Consider the following 15412-nt stretch of genomic DNA (forward strand, 5'->3'; position numbering starts at 1 on the left):
CATCCCAGTCTGTGACTTTTAGCCAAATACTCTGCATAATTATTTTGGCTACAACGACTATTGGAGCAAGCCATCCTAGCGGATCAAATAGCTTGGCGATAGCTGATAGTATCGCCCTTTTTGTAAGTGTATCGCGGTCCTCCAATGGTCTTGCCATGAAATAGAAAAGATCCGTATGGGCATTCCATCTTATGTCAAGAGCCTTAACCGTGCTGGTGTCTTCGAATGCCAAAAAGTCTTCACTGAGTAAGTCCGTTTTTGGGATGTCCTTTAGAATTTCCGCACAGTTTGAGGTCCATTTCCTTAGCGGAAAACCGGCTGACCGTAGTACTTCAGAGATTTCATCTCTTGCTTTTACGGTAGAATCGATGCTATGTCCTCCAGCTAGCACGTCATCCACATACATGCATTTCCGTAGTATGTTAGATGCTATTGGGGAAGAGCTTTCTACATCGTCAGCCAGTTGTAGAAGTGTCCTTATCGCGAGGTAAGGAGCACAATTAATCCCGAAAGTGACAGTCTTTAATTCGTATAGACTTACAGGTTCGTTCGGGTTTGTACGGAAAACTATCCGCTGATATTTGGTATGGTTGCTATCCACCCAAACTTGCCGATACATCTTCTCGATGTCACTATTAAAAACGTATCTGTATAACCTCCAGCGGAGTATAAGGATCGGAAGATCTGCTTGGAGAACTGGACCTGGGAGAAGTACATCGTTCAGACTTGTGCCATTAGCCGTTGGACTTGAGGCATTAAAGACGACTCGAACTTTGGTGGAGGTACTTTCTGCCTTTATAACAGCGTGGTGAGGTAGAAAGTAGTTATCGGAAGAGTCTGCTGAAATACTATCATTTATTCTGGACATATGTCCTAGTGATTCATATTCAGCTAGTACCCTATTATACTCTTTTTGTAGGACGGTATCCTTTGCAAGCCGTGTCTCATTCCGTAAGAACTGAGAGCATGCTTTTTTAAGAGACGGGCCTAGGCAGATGTTTGCGGGAAATTCCTGCCTAAATGGTAGCGAGACTACGTATTTTCCGTCTTCTCGTCTACGAGTTGTCTTCCGATAAAGTTCATCACAGTATTGGTCGTCTTCGTTCAAGCTTTTGTTTTTTGGTATGTCTTCGAGTTCCCAGAATGCAGTAAGTTGTTTGTTCAAGGCAACTTCGCTGTGATACGAAACTATATTGTTGGTTGGATTGGGTGCATCTGTGCATCCGGTTAATATCCAACCGAACACTNCGGTATGTCTTCTATTTCCCAGAATGCAGTAAGTTGTTTATCCAAGGCAACTTCACTGTGATACGAAACTATATTGTTGGTTGGATTGGGTGCATCTGTGCATCCGGTTAATATCCAACCGAACACTGTTTCTTGGGCGAGAAGTGTACTGAGTACATTTTTCTTCAAGCCGCATAAAATAATTTGGGGATAAATGTCTCCGCCAAGTACGAGGTCTACTTCTTCATTCACGTAGAACCGTTTATCAGCTAGAACAAGACCTGGAAATGCCTGCATAGTCATAGCGCTGATATGACAGGATGGTAGANGGTTGATCAGCTAGAACAAGACCTGGAAATGCCTGCATAGTCATGGCGCTGATATGACAGGATGGTAGATTTCCAGTTAGTTTTGTTAGGACGAGCACCGTTGCATGCAGGCTGAACAATGGATCAACTGGGGATCGAAGTTCTATGCTGCATGCCTCTTTGACCTGCGCAGAGGTTGCATTCGTAATGCCCGAGACTTGGGCATGCATCCTCTTAGCTGGCAGGTTGATTCTGCGTTTGAGTCGTTCTGTTATGAACGAACACTCAGAACNCGCATCCTCTTAGCTGACAGTTTAATTCTGCGTTTGAGTCGTTCTGTTATGAACGAACACTCAGAACCAGAATCAATAAGTGCTCGAGCAGTAAAATCTGTGCATTGAGACGTATATTTACGCGAGCTGTTCCTAGGAGCAAACCTGAATTCGTGTTAGCATAACAAGACTTAACGTTTTTGCTTGTATTGTTATTATTCCTATTATTAAAGCTGCGCTTTGCTTGAGCCTGTTGAAAGGATGATGCAGTGTTATTGACAGGTGCAGTCGGCGTGCGAGCCGCTGTTGCCTTTTGCACATTTGTCTAAGGGCCAATTTCACAATGCGTAGTTAATTCAGAATCGGCAGTTAACTACAGATTTTTGTACTGAAAATCTCTAGTTAGCTGCCGATTCTGAGTTAACTACGCATTGTGAAATTGGCCCTAAATGTGCAGGAGTGAGTGATGTCGCGAGTGGCACGTGCTGCAATTAAAGGGGCTTGTGCACCTTGTCACGGTATGTTCAGGCAACTGTTTTGCTCTTTAAGAAACTAAACCTCTCATCAGGCGTAAGCTTCAAAAATTTGGAACAGCGGCGTAGTTTGTGCTCATTCGTTTGGCACATTGTGCAAGTGAACTTGGTCACGCTTGCTTGGAATGCACCAAGTCTTTTGCTATGGGCTTCTGAAGGGTTTTTGGTGTTTTGCGGCTTTGGCGCTTTAACCACTTTTGTACCCTTTAAGCCTGTCAGAGTTTCCAGGGTTTGAAACCTGTTAGATAGGAACTTGTCCATATCTTCCCACTTCGGTAAGGCGCCTGTGTGGTCTATGGTTTGCTCCCGTAGAGCCGAAGTACTGTCAGGCAATTTAGTAGAGCAAAGATATACAATAATTGCGTCCCAATTTGAAATGTCAATTTGATGACTTTGTAGGGATGACAAGCAATTGTTAATATCGCGCTGCAATCTTTTTATTGACGGAATTAAGATTAAACAGAATTTTTAATTGTGTATTAACGAGGATACGCTTATTTTCGTACCGCTCACACAAATTATTCCACGCTGTGGCGAAACCTTCATTAGTCATAAGGCATTATTCACAATGTCTTTGGCTTCCCCTCTGGTTTTTTGGTTGAGGTAATATAGCTTCTCAACTGGAGTAAGCTCCTGATTCGAGATGTAAATGGCCGTGAACATATCTCGAAATGTTGGCCAAGACAGATAATCGCCTTTGAAAACATCGGTATCACACGGTGGAAGGTGAATATTGTGTTTTCGCATAGGCTTCTGTTCTACATTCCGTTCTACTTCTGCTAGTTTCTCAGCCTGAGCAGCCAAAGACGACATGCAATTTACATAACTAGCAAACGCGCCTCTATTTATTTTTCTGTATGTCCTCTTATCTTCTTGTGAAAATTCTTCAGAGGTNCTTCTGCTAGTTTCTCAGCCTGAGCAGCCAAAGACGACATGCAATTTACATAACTAGCAAACGCGCCTCTATTTATTTTTCTGTATGTCCTCTTATCTTCTTGTGAAAATTTTTCAGAGGTGTTGAGGGCATCGTAAGTTAGTTTTGTTTTCTCTTACAGAGCTCTGAGTTATTCCTGCTGAATCGCAAGGACATGCTTATTTTGCTCTGATATTGACGAAGCAAGAAAGTCGGACTCGAATTCTGTCACTTTTTCCGCTAAGCTCATGAATGAATCCATTGTGAGGTTGAAGATGGGTTTACAACCAACAGAAGGACAAGAGGTCGTTAAAAATTTAAAATTCTTTTCGAAGATTTGAAATTTTGCAAATATGTAGCAGATTATTCTAACCTGTTGAAATTTTCAAAAAACGAAATTGTTTGCCGCTAGAGTCAAAATACCAAAAACCCCAAAGAGTGTAAAATGTATCCACAACTAAAATATTTGTTATTTTTGCAATTCTTTATTTTTTTTTTGTTTTTCAGCAAAGGTTTATGGATATAAATTTGATACGTATGTACGTGTATGCATATAAACTCGCCACCCAACTGTGCAGATATATACGTATAGATATATATTTCTAGGGACCAAATCAAAAAAACAATAGTGCAAAGATGCAAACAAAGTGACTTTGTGAAAGTGATTAACGTAAATTAAAGGCTAGTTGTGAAAAAATTTCGGTGATTACTTTGAATTAAAAATGCCAATTAACATGCAAATCGCAAAAGTTAGGTTATGTGTTCACAAACCAATGACAAGTGAATCGTGAAGAGATTAGTGCAGCAAATTGACTACTTCTGTAAAACTAATATAAAATTTAGTTTAATTTAATGACGATAGCAAGAACGTCGGAAATCAAAAAACTGATGTTGCAACTAATTTTAAAATGGATAAAACACTTTTCACTGTCGTGTGTGTGTGTGTAGACTTCAAACCAATACTAGCTGTAGCCACTCGAATGTGGAGAATCACTTCACTACGATATCACGAAAATGATGCTTTCACAAAGTCACTGCTTATAAGGCTATCTTATGCACTCGCGAATATTTATATTTGGTGATTTGACGCAAAATTAAAGGTTATTTTTTCACAAAATATGTTTATATTGTGGTAAAATGCACTGAATATAACCACGTACCTTGCTACTGGTTAGTTTTAATGTTGAGTTGTGGCGGTATATGAGGAGTTGAATGCTAGAAAAGTGTTGGTTGGTGACGAAAAACTTTTAAATTTGTGGCGCAGACGTGGTGTCCTGGTATAATTCCTTGTTATGGCAGACCCAATTTGGTTATAGCAAACTCGCTTTGCAAAAGACGGTGGACTGTATTTCTATTGTTTCGGTATTCCAATTATCGCACGGTCCCAAAATTGGCGCTGGCAATATTTTGTGTTAAATCGGACGGCTCCGAATGGACCAAATGTTTGCACGGGGGCGATTGGGGATCACGCTCCGGTGTAAATATAGCTCGAAGGAGCATGAATAACTCAGTGAGAGGGGAGGCCAGTATGTTTACATGTATGTATTTATATAAAAAAAAAAATATTTATTGGTTCAAAAATGGTGGGTAGGCACTGTGGCCAATGGAAAAGTTCGTTTGCCACCTCTGCATGGTTGTAAGTCATGCAGAGTCCGCAAAATGCTCCGGAAGCAGTGTCCGGAGGATGCATCAGACTAGGCCGAGCATGCTTTGAAGTGCCATCTAATCAAAACATAAGAAAGTTCAATTACATGGCAGTTGAGAAGTGCATATAAAATATTTACGTAATTGAGCTCACTTTGCAACATCAACTAAAGCACTTTCCACAAAACGCCATAAAAACAAAGCTGGAGCACCATAACCATGCTTGCGGGAGCTTCTCAAATACGCAATAGCGCTCCGCATTCACATACATAACTGGTCACATAACCACACATTGGTCGTAAAAAGAATTTTCAAAGGTACGTGGTTAACATTTCTGCACCTTTTTTTGCATATACAACATTTACGTCAATCTTTGATACATTGCTCATAGCCAATATTCCGCGCAAGACAAAAAAAAACCGCGAGTGATTTTGTGGATTCAGTGCAATAACTGAATATCCTTTCTTGTTCAAATAAACAAGTGCACGGTCACTATTAACAGAACACTCACTACAGGTTGTTGGTGTAATCATTGACTTAAATAAACGTCGGCACACATACTACATATTTTCTATAAAATTTCTTATTTCAAAATCTTTCACATTTGCAAAGCACAGATTCAATTCAGTTGCACATTTTATCGGCTTTTACCTTTTGCAGATAGTTTAAATTGCCAACTCATCACACCAAAAACACTTGTTTAAGTTTCGAGAAATTATAACCTCATTTACTATTGCACTATTGTGATTGCACCTAAACAAGTATTTCACTTTCACTCCTGGAATTCCAGTTCTGCATCCACAAGATCACTACTCGCGCTGTAATATTACTTGGATCAAAAATTTCCAAACATATTTTTCCATTGTACTTGGTTTGAGTTGGGTGGCGACCATCTTCTGCAAATACATACATACATATATAAGTGAATCATACATATGTTTAGGCGCGTCTGCTAACACCAGGCGCCTAAATACATGCTATGTACTGCTGCATGTGCAAAAATTATACAATTTATGAAATTTTTGCACATGCACGTCTCAACTGCCATGTAATTGAACTTTCTTAAGTTTTGATTAGATGGCACTTCAAAGCATGCTCGGCCTAGTCTGATGCATCCTCCGGACACTGCTTCCGGAGCATTTTGCGGACTCTGCATGACTTAAAAAAATGCGGAGGTGGCAAACGAACTTTGCCATTGGCCACAGTGCCTACCCACCATTTTTGAACCAATAAATATTTTTTTTTTATATAAATACATACATGTAAACATACTGGCCTCCCCTCTCACTGAGTTATTCAGAATCAAAACACTTCTGCAATGCCAAAAACCGACAAGCAAAAATTCCGCGAAGAGTGGATTAAACATCCTGAGTTAAACAACTGGATTGTGGAAGATTTGAATGATTCCAAGAAAGCATTGTGCAAGTATTGCAAAAACAGTTTGATCTGCAAGTTACACGATTTGCTTGCACATGCTAAATCTAAACGTTGGGTTGTCTATTTTTTTCCTGGCCTACCTATATGGTTGGTAGGTATTAACAGGTAAGAAATACTGGTAATCTTCACGCATCTGTTTAACACATTCTATAGGTTTTATGCCTTCGATTGGAGTATAATATGTTTATTAAACAACTAAAAAAACTTTAAAAAATAATAATTTTTACATATTTAATTAAAAATATCCTGGCCAGGATTTTTTCAGCCAACACACTCGCTAAATATTTACTAATCCGTTAAATTTCATACAACACAGATTTCATCCATTAAACAGATGGGTGAAGATTGCGCCTTACTCGGATCTTCTCATACATATATCGCACGTTTAATAATATACAGAATTTTCAAAATTTCAATTTTGTGGGAAACCGCAATCAAGGTTTGATCAATTCATACAGTTGGTATACCAAAAGACAGATGGAAAGACACATATCTTCGCCATTTTTGGGAAGTTTAGTTATCTGTTAGGCTGAACATATTCTCCTTATGAAGCTTGTTAATTGTGTGATGAAATCTCCAAAAACGTAAGTTTTGAATTAAATGTCTATATTATTAATCTCTATACTATGATCCCTTATAAATAAAATTAAACTGACAAATTATTAAAAAAAATTCGTTTTTTGTAACAGTTTTCAGAATTTAAATGATTTAGCGGGATTCTAGCGATTTTTGTTTATAAATCTGTCGGAATGGCAAAAACATAAATGGAAACACTGGTTAATTACTATTTTAAAATTAAATAGCCGAAATTGTTTTATCCACAATAATGTTAATCAAAAACGGCCATATGCTCAATAAAATTGTTGAATATAATTGTTATTAGGCCATAAATAACAAAAACAAGTAACTTAAGGACCACACCTAAAAGTTAAACTTTCAAAAATAGAATTACATATTAACAAAAACCAACAAAAACAACAACCACATGATCAAGTGTAAATAGCAGTCGAGTAGCTGCGCTTGATTTTAGTTGGCTTAACACATGAATAGAGTGGAAAAGACAACAACAGTTTACGTGGCGAACTTAGCTCAGTGGGTAGACTAGTGAGGAAGTCTGATGAGGGGATGTGGTGATTTCCGAAATAGCAGATATAAATTCTACCAAAATTTAAATCGTTGTTTTTTTGCACAAAAATTTTAATTTAACACGGCCTCAAACTTAATAAAACAGTTGAATATAACTGATATAAGGCCATAAATCAAAAACAAATATATAATTTTTATATACCGGTTGGAGGTCATATAAATACTTTAACTTTAAGGGTACACTCATCGGTAAAGCCTGTTAAACGTCTTTTTAATTTAACCGTATTTGACAATTCTCCACAATTCTCTATCCGCCACTGATGTGAACGAAGTGGAAAAGAGTTTTAAAAATCAGAACAAATCAGCACAGGTTTCCGAAAAATAAGGACATTCGCGTACTGAATTGACAATTAAAGATTTTCAGTACAGCGAGTGAAAATTCAGTACTGTCCTTTCCAATCAGTACGTCTGGCAACCGTATCTACACGGGTCGCGATGCTGGTAACAAAGGAAGAGCAAGGCCTCCTCTGAGTTGGAAATACCAGGTGGAGAAGGACTTATCTTCACTTGGCATTTCCAATTGGCGTCAGTTGACAGAGAAACGACCGTCGTGCTTTGTTGGAGCCGGCCAAATCGCTTAGGCGGTTGCATCGCCTATCTATGTACAAACTGCTATTTTTGGATCTCGTTTTTGCTAAAAAGTGCTGTTACAGTTTTAATGTAGTAAAAGTTTTAATTTTTGCCCGATTTACGCATAATTCCCACCGCATCCTTTTGTGCATACTGAATGCTACCTCCTTTCATTACTCTCTTAAATTCCGGAGTTTGTTTTAATTAATAATTATAATTATACAAAGTTTCGCTATAAATCGAAAAATTTTATGTAGAATAACAATCGGTCAGAATTCAATTGGTAGATACCTACTGTAAGAATTTTAAGGACCTACATTAAGGCAATTTAAATAAAAAATGTTCTATAACTGAGGCCGCGAATACTAAGCATAAGAATATTACAGTAAGTAATATGTGCATATGTATGTATATAATATTTTACTATATCGACCCCTTTAAGCGAAATTATCGTATGTGCCTGAAACCAAATTTTATAGGAGAGCGTTTATACTGCATACTTTCCAAAATGGTTGTATTTTTATAAGCTTTTATTTAACTTGGTCATCCCGCGCAAATCGCGGAAATTTCCAATCGATTTTAAACTGATTTCCCGACAAGTTAGAGACTTGAAATTTTCAGCATAGTTCCAATCACGATGACAATGCAATTTAATATATAAATGAATTTCCCATATGGTCCAGGGGTCTTGATTCAAAGGCGGTCAAAAAATAGTAAGATTTATGGCTAACAGAGCGTAATTTGCCAAAGAACGTAAAACCACTATAAAATTGTTAAAACTGCCGGCGATAGTGTAGCAAAACTATTTGTGGCAAATTCTAAATATCAACCTAGTCTAGATATGAACCTCGTTCTAGGAAGTAGAATACTCCAGATGTCGCCCCGCCAGAAGCAGTTAAATATTGCGCCTAAATATATGCCATGCTACAGCGGAAATGGACGACACGCCATTTCTTTAAATAAACTTAACTGCTGTTATATGTACATATGTATGTATATACAAAACGTAAACAAACAACATTTTGCTTGCCAAGTCTTCTGTTCGCTTTCATTGCAAGTTGAATTATTTTAATATCTATTGCAAAATTTTTTAAATAAAATAAAATAACACTTTTTAATATACAACGCTTTTATAAATGGACTAAAAATTATAAAATAAAATAATGTAAAAAAAATATTTTTTAAAAACAAGCTTTTATTTAACCTGTACAATCAAAGGAATAAAATGAAGTAGTGTAACAAAAGATTTTTTAGCACGAAAATTTTGTCAAAACTGCACTAAAATGAATAAAATAAAATAAGTCAAGGTCTCGTTAAAGTTACTAAAAGCCATTAAGTGAAAGGAGTTATTCAAACTCTAATGAAAATTGCTAACAATTTGTACTAATTTACTTCGTTTTTAAAAAAGCTTGTCGGCGAATTCAGCGTACACGCATAATTGGTTAGGTATGTATGTATGTATGCAGATATTTAAATGCCGGTAAAGTGCAGTTTTGACAAAATTTTCGTGCTAAAAAATCTTTTGTTACACTACTTCATTTTATTCCTTTGATTGTACAGGTTAAATAAAAGCTTGTTTTTAAAAAATATTTTTTTTACATTGTTTTTTTTGGTTTATTTTTTTACTACGAACAAAATACTTTGTGGCACATGTGATAAAATATACACTAAATTTTTGGCGCAACTATAGAGATTTAAGCTACAATATTTGACCAGGTGATGAGGCGTGTGGTTTAGAATAAATTTGTAACAGAAAGTCAATTTCGAAAAATATGTCACTTTTAAAATTGCACATACGATGATTTCCCGCAAAGGAGTCGATACATACAAAACAAATTTTCTGTAAATATTTACACTTAATGCATGTCTCCAACTTACTGTATTAGGCGTTCGAAACCAATCCAATTGAGTTGTGGCTAATAATTGCGATATTGTTGCAAAACGGTGGAAAAACATTGCAATAAACTGTATAATCAATATCAAGCCAAAAAACAAAACAAAACATAAACCGATGGGGTCCAATTCTTTATGACGTCTATAAACGTAAATTTGGGAATTGGTATCATCGTACGTTATGTAGTCAACTGGATCAATTGGCCACTCCAGGTGTAGATAATCCTTTTTCAGTTGGAGTAAAAAGACAATCAAAACGAAAATGGAGTTAATCATTATAAACGCAAAGGCGAACATGTTGCGTAATTCTCGAAGGCTCTCAGCAATTTCGGCTTTCTTTTCTATTGTGTGAAACATTGGCCGCAAGTAATGTTTAATCAATTCCTTCCAAAAACGTTTTTCTTTAAGAGATATCTCGCCCAACTCAGAGTCAACCAATAACGGGTCGTTTATCCAGCCGGGTAAATACTCTCGACTTCCGGCTTCAATATCACCTGACGCTGTTTCTATATCTTCATCCTTTTAAAAATATAACACTTCTCTTTACTTATTTACAACTTTAAATACCCGTTACGAACATCCTTACCCTTTTTACAGCGACTTCCCTTGTACCCCACGAAACATCATTCATATTAAAAACAGAATAAATAAGAAGTAACATGTACATAGAGGGGATGGTGATGTAGTAGATAAAGCCACAGATTAACGCGCTGACCTCTTGTGGATGAACCACGCCTAAAACGATAGAAACAAAACACTCGTACAATCAATGTTATTGTATCTCCTTCAACCAGCAATTACCTGCAATAAAAATTTGTATGAAAACCAGGAGAAAGAAAAGCGATGCTGGAGCTAATGGCCCATCATCTATCATTTGTATGATTATGCCAATCAAAACGGCCATCATTACCAGACAATACATAGAGCTTATTACAAAAGCTAGCAAAAGCTGAAATTTTAATAAAATAAAATTATTTTATTTTTATTATTTATTATATGAGATACTAAGATAAATAGTCGGTATCTTTAATAAAAGTATGCCCATTCTACAATAACATAAATGAATAAACATATTTACAATCGTTACCCTTATATAGAATAGGGCCTTTCTAAAATTGGTGTATTTTTACGGAGTGGTTACAAAACTTCATAAAAACTAAAGTTCTTAAGTTGGGAATTTCTTCAAAATCCTTTGTTTAATAAACACTCAAAAACTAATTTATTGGTTGAGTGGCTAGTTTTGAATAGAGATGGGCACGTGAGTGATTTTGGCTCACGTTCACGCACGCTCACGTTTTGTAAATCACACATACTCACATTCTGCTATATTTTGATCAATCACGTTCACGCACGCTCACGACGCCTAGCTTTTTAATCACACACGCTTCTTCACGGACCTTTTTTTCAAATTTAAACTTTATATTTATGAATAGCATTTGACATACATTGTTACAAAAGCTTGTCCAAACACCTTGCCTGGCATGAACGCACTATTATTTTTTTGTAACAAATTTCATAGCAAAGATTTCACACCAATATTCATTCAATGTAATTTTATAATGACATTAGCGCATATTTTTGTTTAAAAATAATATTTTGTCGAGGGTTTCACCAAGCGATAGTGTACGTCTTTCTTCTAAAATTCTGCCTGACACAGAAAGAAATCTTTAAATAGCTGCTGCTACTAGCTGGTATGCTTAAAATTTGAAAGGCTTCCAAGAAGTGGAAAATATTAAGCTTACTCTCAAAATTTTAAAACATCGTCACAACTTTTATTTTCTGATTATTTGAAATAAATCAGTATTTCCGTAATAATGTCTTCAAAAACTGTTTTTTTTTTTAATAATAATCCCAACGGTTTTTACCCTACATTCCCGCCCATCCGCACGAGGGGCGCAGTCCGCATGACGTACGGAACCAGTATTTTAAATTTTTGCGCCGAGTCACGTTAGGCAGGAGTTTGTTAAGTGTCGAGATCTAAAACTGTTCAGCTATAGAACTAAATTCCTCAGCCGATTTTATGTCTTTATTTTAATGATTCATTTATTGAGAGAGGACAGTATCGATTTCTTAATGCTGAAAAGCGGATCTGATATATCAAACGTCATCTGCATGTATTAAAATTTTGGAACATTGTATATCTGTAGAAATATCGTTTATAAAAAGCAAGAACAGAATCGGGCCTAGGTGGCTACCTTGAGGGACTCCTGAAGTAACATCAATGACGTCAGAGATAGTATTTTTAAAAATTACCCTTTGTGATCTATCAAAGAGTTATGAAGAGATCCAACGTAGAAAATTAGGTGAAAGACCAAGAAGATCAAGTTTATAGATGAGCATCGAGTGGCACAGTTTGTCAAATTGTTTACTGAAGTCAGTATATATAACATCAACAGTTTTGCTTTCACTAAATGCTTTTGAGATATAGGATGTTAATTCAAGTAAATTTGTAGAAGTTGATTTGCCCTTGCAAAATCCATGTTGACTATATGAAATGCTAGAAGAGATAGAATGCGTCAACTGATTTGTTATAATTGCTTCAAATAATTTAGGAATTGCAGAAAGCTTAGCTATTCCCCGGTAGTTCTCCACTGAATATCTGCTACCGCTTTTATGTAACGGGGTTATGAACGATTCTTTCCATATATGTAGTTGGAAAAACACCCTCTTACAGAGACAAGTTAAATCAGATAATCAGCACAATTTATAAGAATACAAGTAGGGATCTGGTCAGGACCATAACTNAACGGGGTTATGAACGATTCTTTCCATATATGTAGTTGGAAAAACACCCTCTTACAGAGACAACTTAAATCAGATAATCAGCACAATTTATAAGAATACAAGTAGGGATCTGTTCAGGACCATAACTGAATGACTGCTTTAAGGATTTCAGATAAACTACTACATCATCGGGAGATATTATTGGGATATTTATTGAGTTCATTGGACATAGTTTAAAATGATAGTCAATGTTAGCATGTGTTGATTGCGTCCTGGTCCGAGGAGTATAAAATAAAGCTCATGTATGCTGACATGAATTGTGCTTTATTTCCTGTTCAATTTGTACAATAAGGATATAATAGTTTTTTAAATCATAAATAAATCAACTTACGCTTTTGTGCGCTCCTAAGCTCCCATCACCAGGACCACAATCAATTTCCTTCTAGAACCTTTCTACGTTCTTTTGGTTTTGATTATGGTTAGTGATGGGATTACAACATTTTCGATAAAATACAATGACATAAAGGTACAAACACACTGTTACAGCCGCATCAACCTAAGGGTACAAACACACTGCTACAGCCGCATCAACATCCCCGCCTCCGTGAATCTAGCTAGATTCACCAACTTCGAGTTTTGCTAACATACAGGCTGGTCGCTTAAAGATGCCCACCTGAGTCTGGACCCGTGCAGCTCTGACTTGTTCATCTTTGCCCGGAAATACTTCCATTATTCGCCCCATAAGCCACTTCGTTCGATGAACACCGCTATCGCATATGAGGACTACGTCGCCTACGGCCAAAGGCTTCACTGGCTGGTACCATTTCGTCCTCCTGGTCAGGTCAGGAAGGTATTCATCTACCCATCTCTTCCAGAATCGGTATTGCATCTGTTGGGCCTTACGCCATTGTTTGCGAGTGGCTTGGAACTTCTCTTCATTCGGATGTGGCGTTTGCTCAGCGTTTGGGGTACCTAAAAGAAAATGATTGGGAGTTAGCGGTTCATCAGTGGGTGCGTCTAGTGGGATGTGTGTCAACGGTCGGGAATTAACGATGTTCTCCGCCTCACACATGAGACTGTATAGGACGTGTTCTTGAATACTTTCGTTATGTACTGCATGACCCATAGCTCTTTTGACGCAGCGTACTAAACGTTCCCAGCATCCTCCAGCGTGCGGGTTCAACGGGCAATTGAAAACCCAGTCAATGTTTTTATTCGCAAGCGCATTTGCTATTTTGCCATTATTAAACTCCATAAGCTGTCGTTTAAGCTCCCTGTCAGCACCAACGAGGTTCGTACCGTTGTCCGAACGGATACGCACAGGAGTTCCACGCCTACACATGAAGTTCCTGATACATAACAGGCAGGTGTCGGTGGAGAGGTCCTTCGCCATTTCCAAATGTATCGCTCTCGTTGTTAGGCAAGTAAAGAGGGCGATCCAGCGCTTCTCGTTTCGCCTACCGATGACAACGTTGAACGGTCCCATGTAGTCTAAGCCGGTGTATGTGAAAGGCCTAACGAATGGTGTCAGCCGGTCTACTGGCAATTGGCCCATTTCTGGTTGATCTGGAACGCCTCTTGCATTGACGCAAAACTGGCATCTTTTAGTGGCGCGACGCACTTCGACCCTTATATTAGGGATCCAGTACTTGCGTCGTATTTCGGCAATTATTGTGGATTCGTTTTGGTGTTTCCAGGAGCGATGGTAATGATCTATCAGCAACTCCGTTACGTAGCATCGCTTAGCTAGGATTATCGGGCGTCTCGTACATGATGAAATCGCGGTGGCCGCGTCTATTCGACCACCCAGTCTTATGACGCCCTCCGCATCCATAACGGGACTGAGCTTCCACAACGCGCTACCCTTCTCTATCCGCTTGCCTATGCGCAGGGCATGGTATTCATCCGCAAACTCTTCCATCTGCGTTGATCGTAAGACTACTGTTTCGGCTTTTTGCAACTCGAACACCTTCAAGTCGTCATAAACGCGTGTCGCTTTTGTCTTGAGACAGTTTTCCCGAAATCGCAACATCCAGCTAACTACTCTTCTCAGTCGGTTGAAGGACGAAAATCTCTTAAAAAATGAAGTATTAGTATTAATTATTAATATCGTGAATTTGTTGCGCAGCTCAACGTCTGTAGGTTCACAAGATGCATTTGGCGGCCAGTTGTTCTCGTTTTGCTGTAAAAAGCTCGGACCTGTGATCCAGAATGACACGCGCTTTCCATCTCTGGGACGCGTTCCGAAGTCAGCTGGGTTAAGTGCGCTGGGTACCCATCGCCATTCATTAATTTCACTGCCATCCAAAATTTCGTTTACCCGATGCGCTACGTAGGGCTTGTAACGCCGATGGTCCGATTTTAACCAAGACAATACTGTTTTTGAGTCAGACCACATCGTAACCCTACTTGGGATCTTGTCGTGACTTGCAATAATACTATTTTTGAGGCGCGTAGCGAGCACTGCTGATTGCAATTCGAGACGAGGAACAGATACCAGCTTAATTGGAGCACACTTAGTTTTACCAGCGATGAAACCCAGTCGGATATTGCCGTGATCGTCTACAAGTCTCCAGTATGCAACAGTTGCGTATGCTGACTCGCTCGCGTCCGCAAACACGTGTAGTTCGACGGGTCCCGTAGCAAATGTAGCTCCGTAGCAGCGTGGTATACTTATACTCTCCAGATCTNGACGGGTCCCTTAGCAAATGTAGCTCCGTAGCAGCGTGGTATACTTATACTCTC

General features: G+C 38.2%; 1 protein-coding gene across 3 annotated transcripts in view; it reads right to left on the reverse strand.

Moving 5' to 3' along the window:
• Positions 1 to 15412, reverse strand: part of Chs2 (Chitin synthase 2) — a 261613-nt gene that overhangs the window by 79236 nt on the left and 166965 nt on the right. For all 3 annotated transcript variants that reach the window (XM_017625143.1, XM_017625159.1, XM_017625154.1), the window contains 3 exons: positions 10745 to 10892; positions 10530 to 10678; positions 9929 to 10462 (listed from right to left, as the gene is read on the reverse strand). In XM_017625143.1, coding sequence (XP_017480632.1) covers positions 9929 to 10462; positions 10530 to 10678; positions 10745 to 10892 — 831 coding nt within the window. The remainder of the gene's footprint in view (positions 1 to 9928; positions 10463 to 10529; positions 10679 to 10744; positions 10893 to 15412) is intronic.

This window comes from Rhagoletis zephyria, unplaced genomic scaffold (assembly GCF_001687245.7).
Source record: "Rhagoletis zephyria isolate East Lansing unplaced genomic scaffold, Rhagoletis_zephyria_1.1 Rzeph_scaffold_00060, whole genome shotgun sequence".
Taxonomy (NCBI): Eukaryota; Metazoa; Arthropoda; class Insecta; order Diptera; family Tephritidae; genus Rhagoletis; species Rhagoletis zephyria.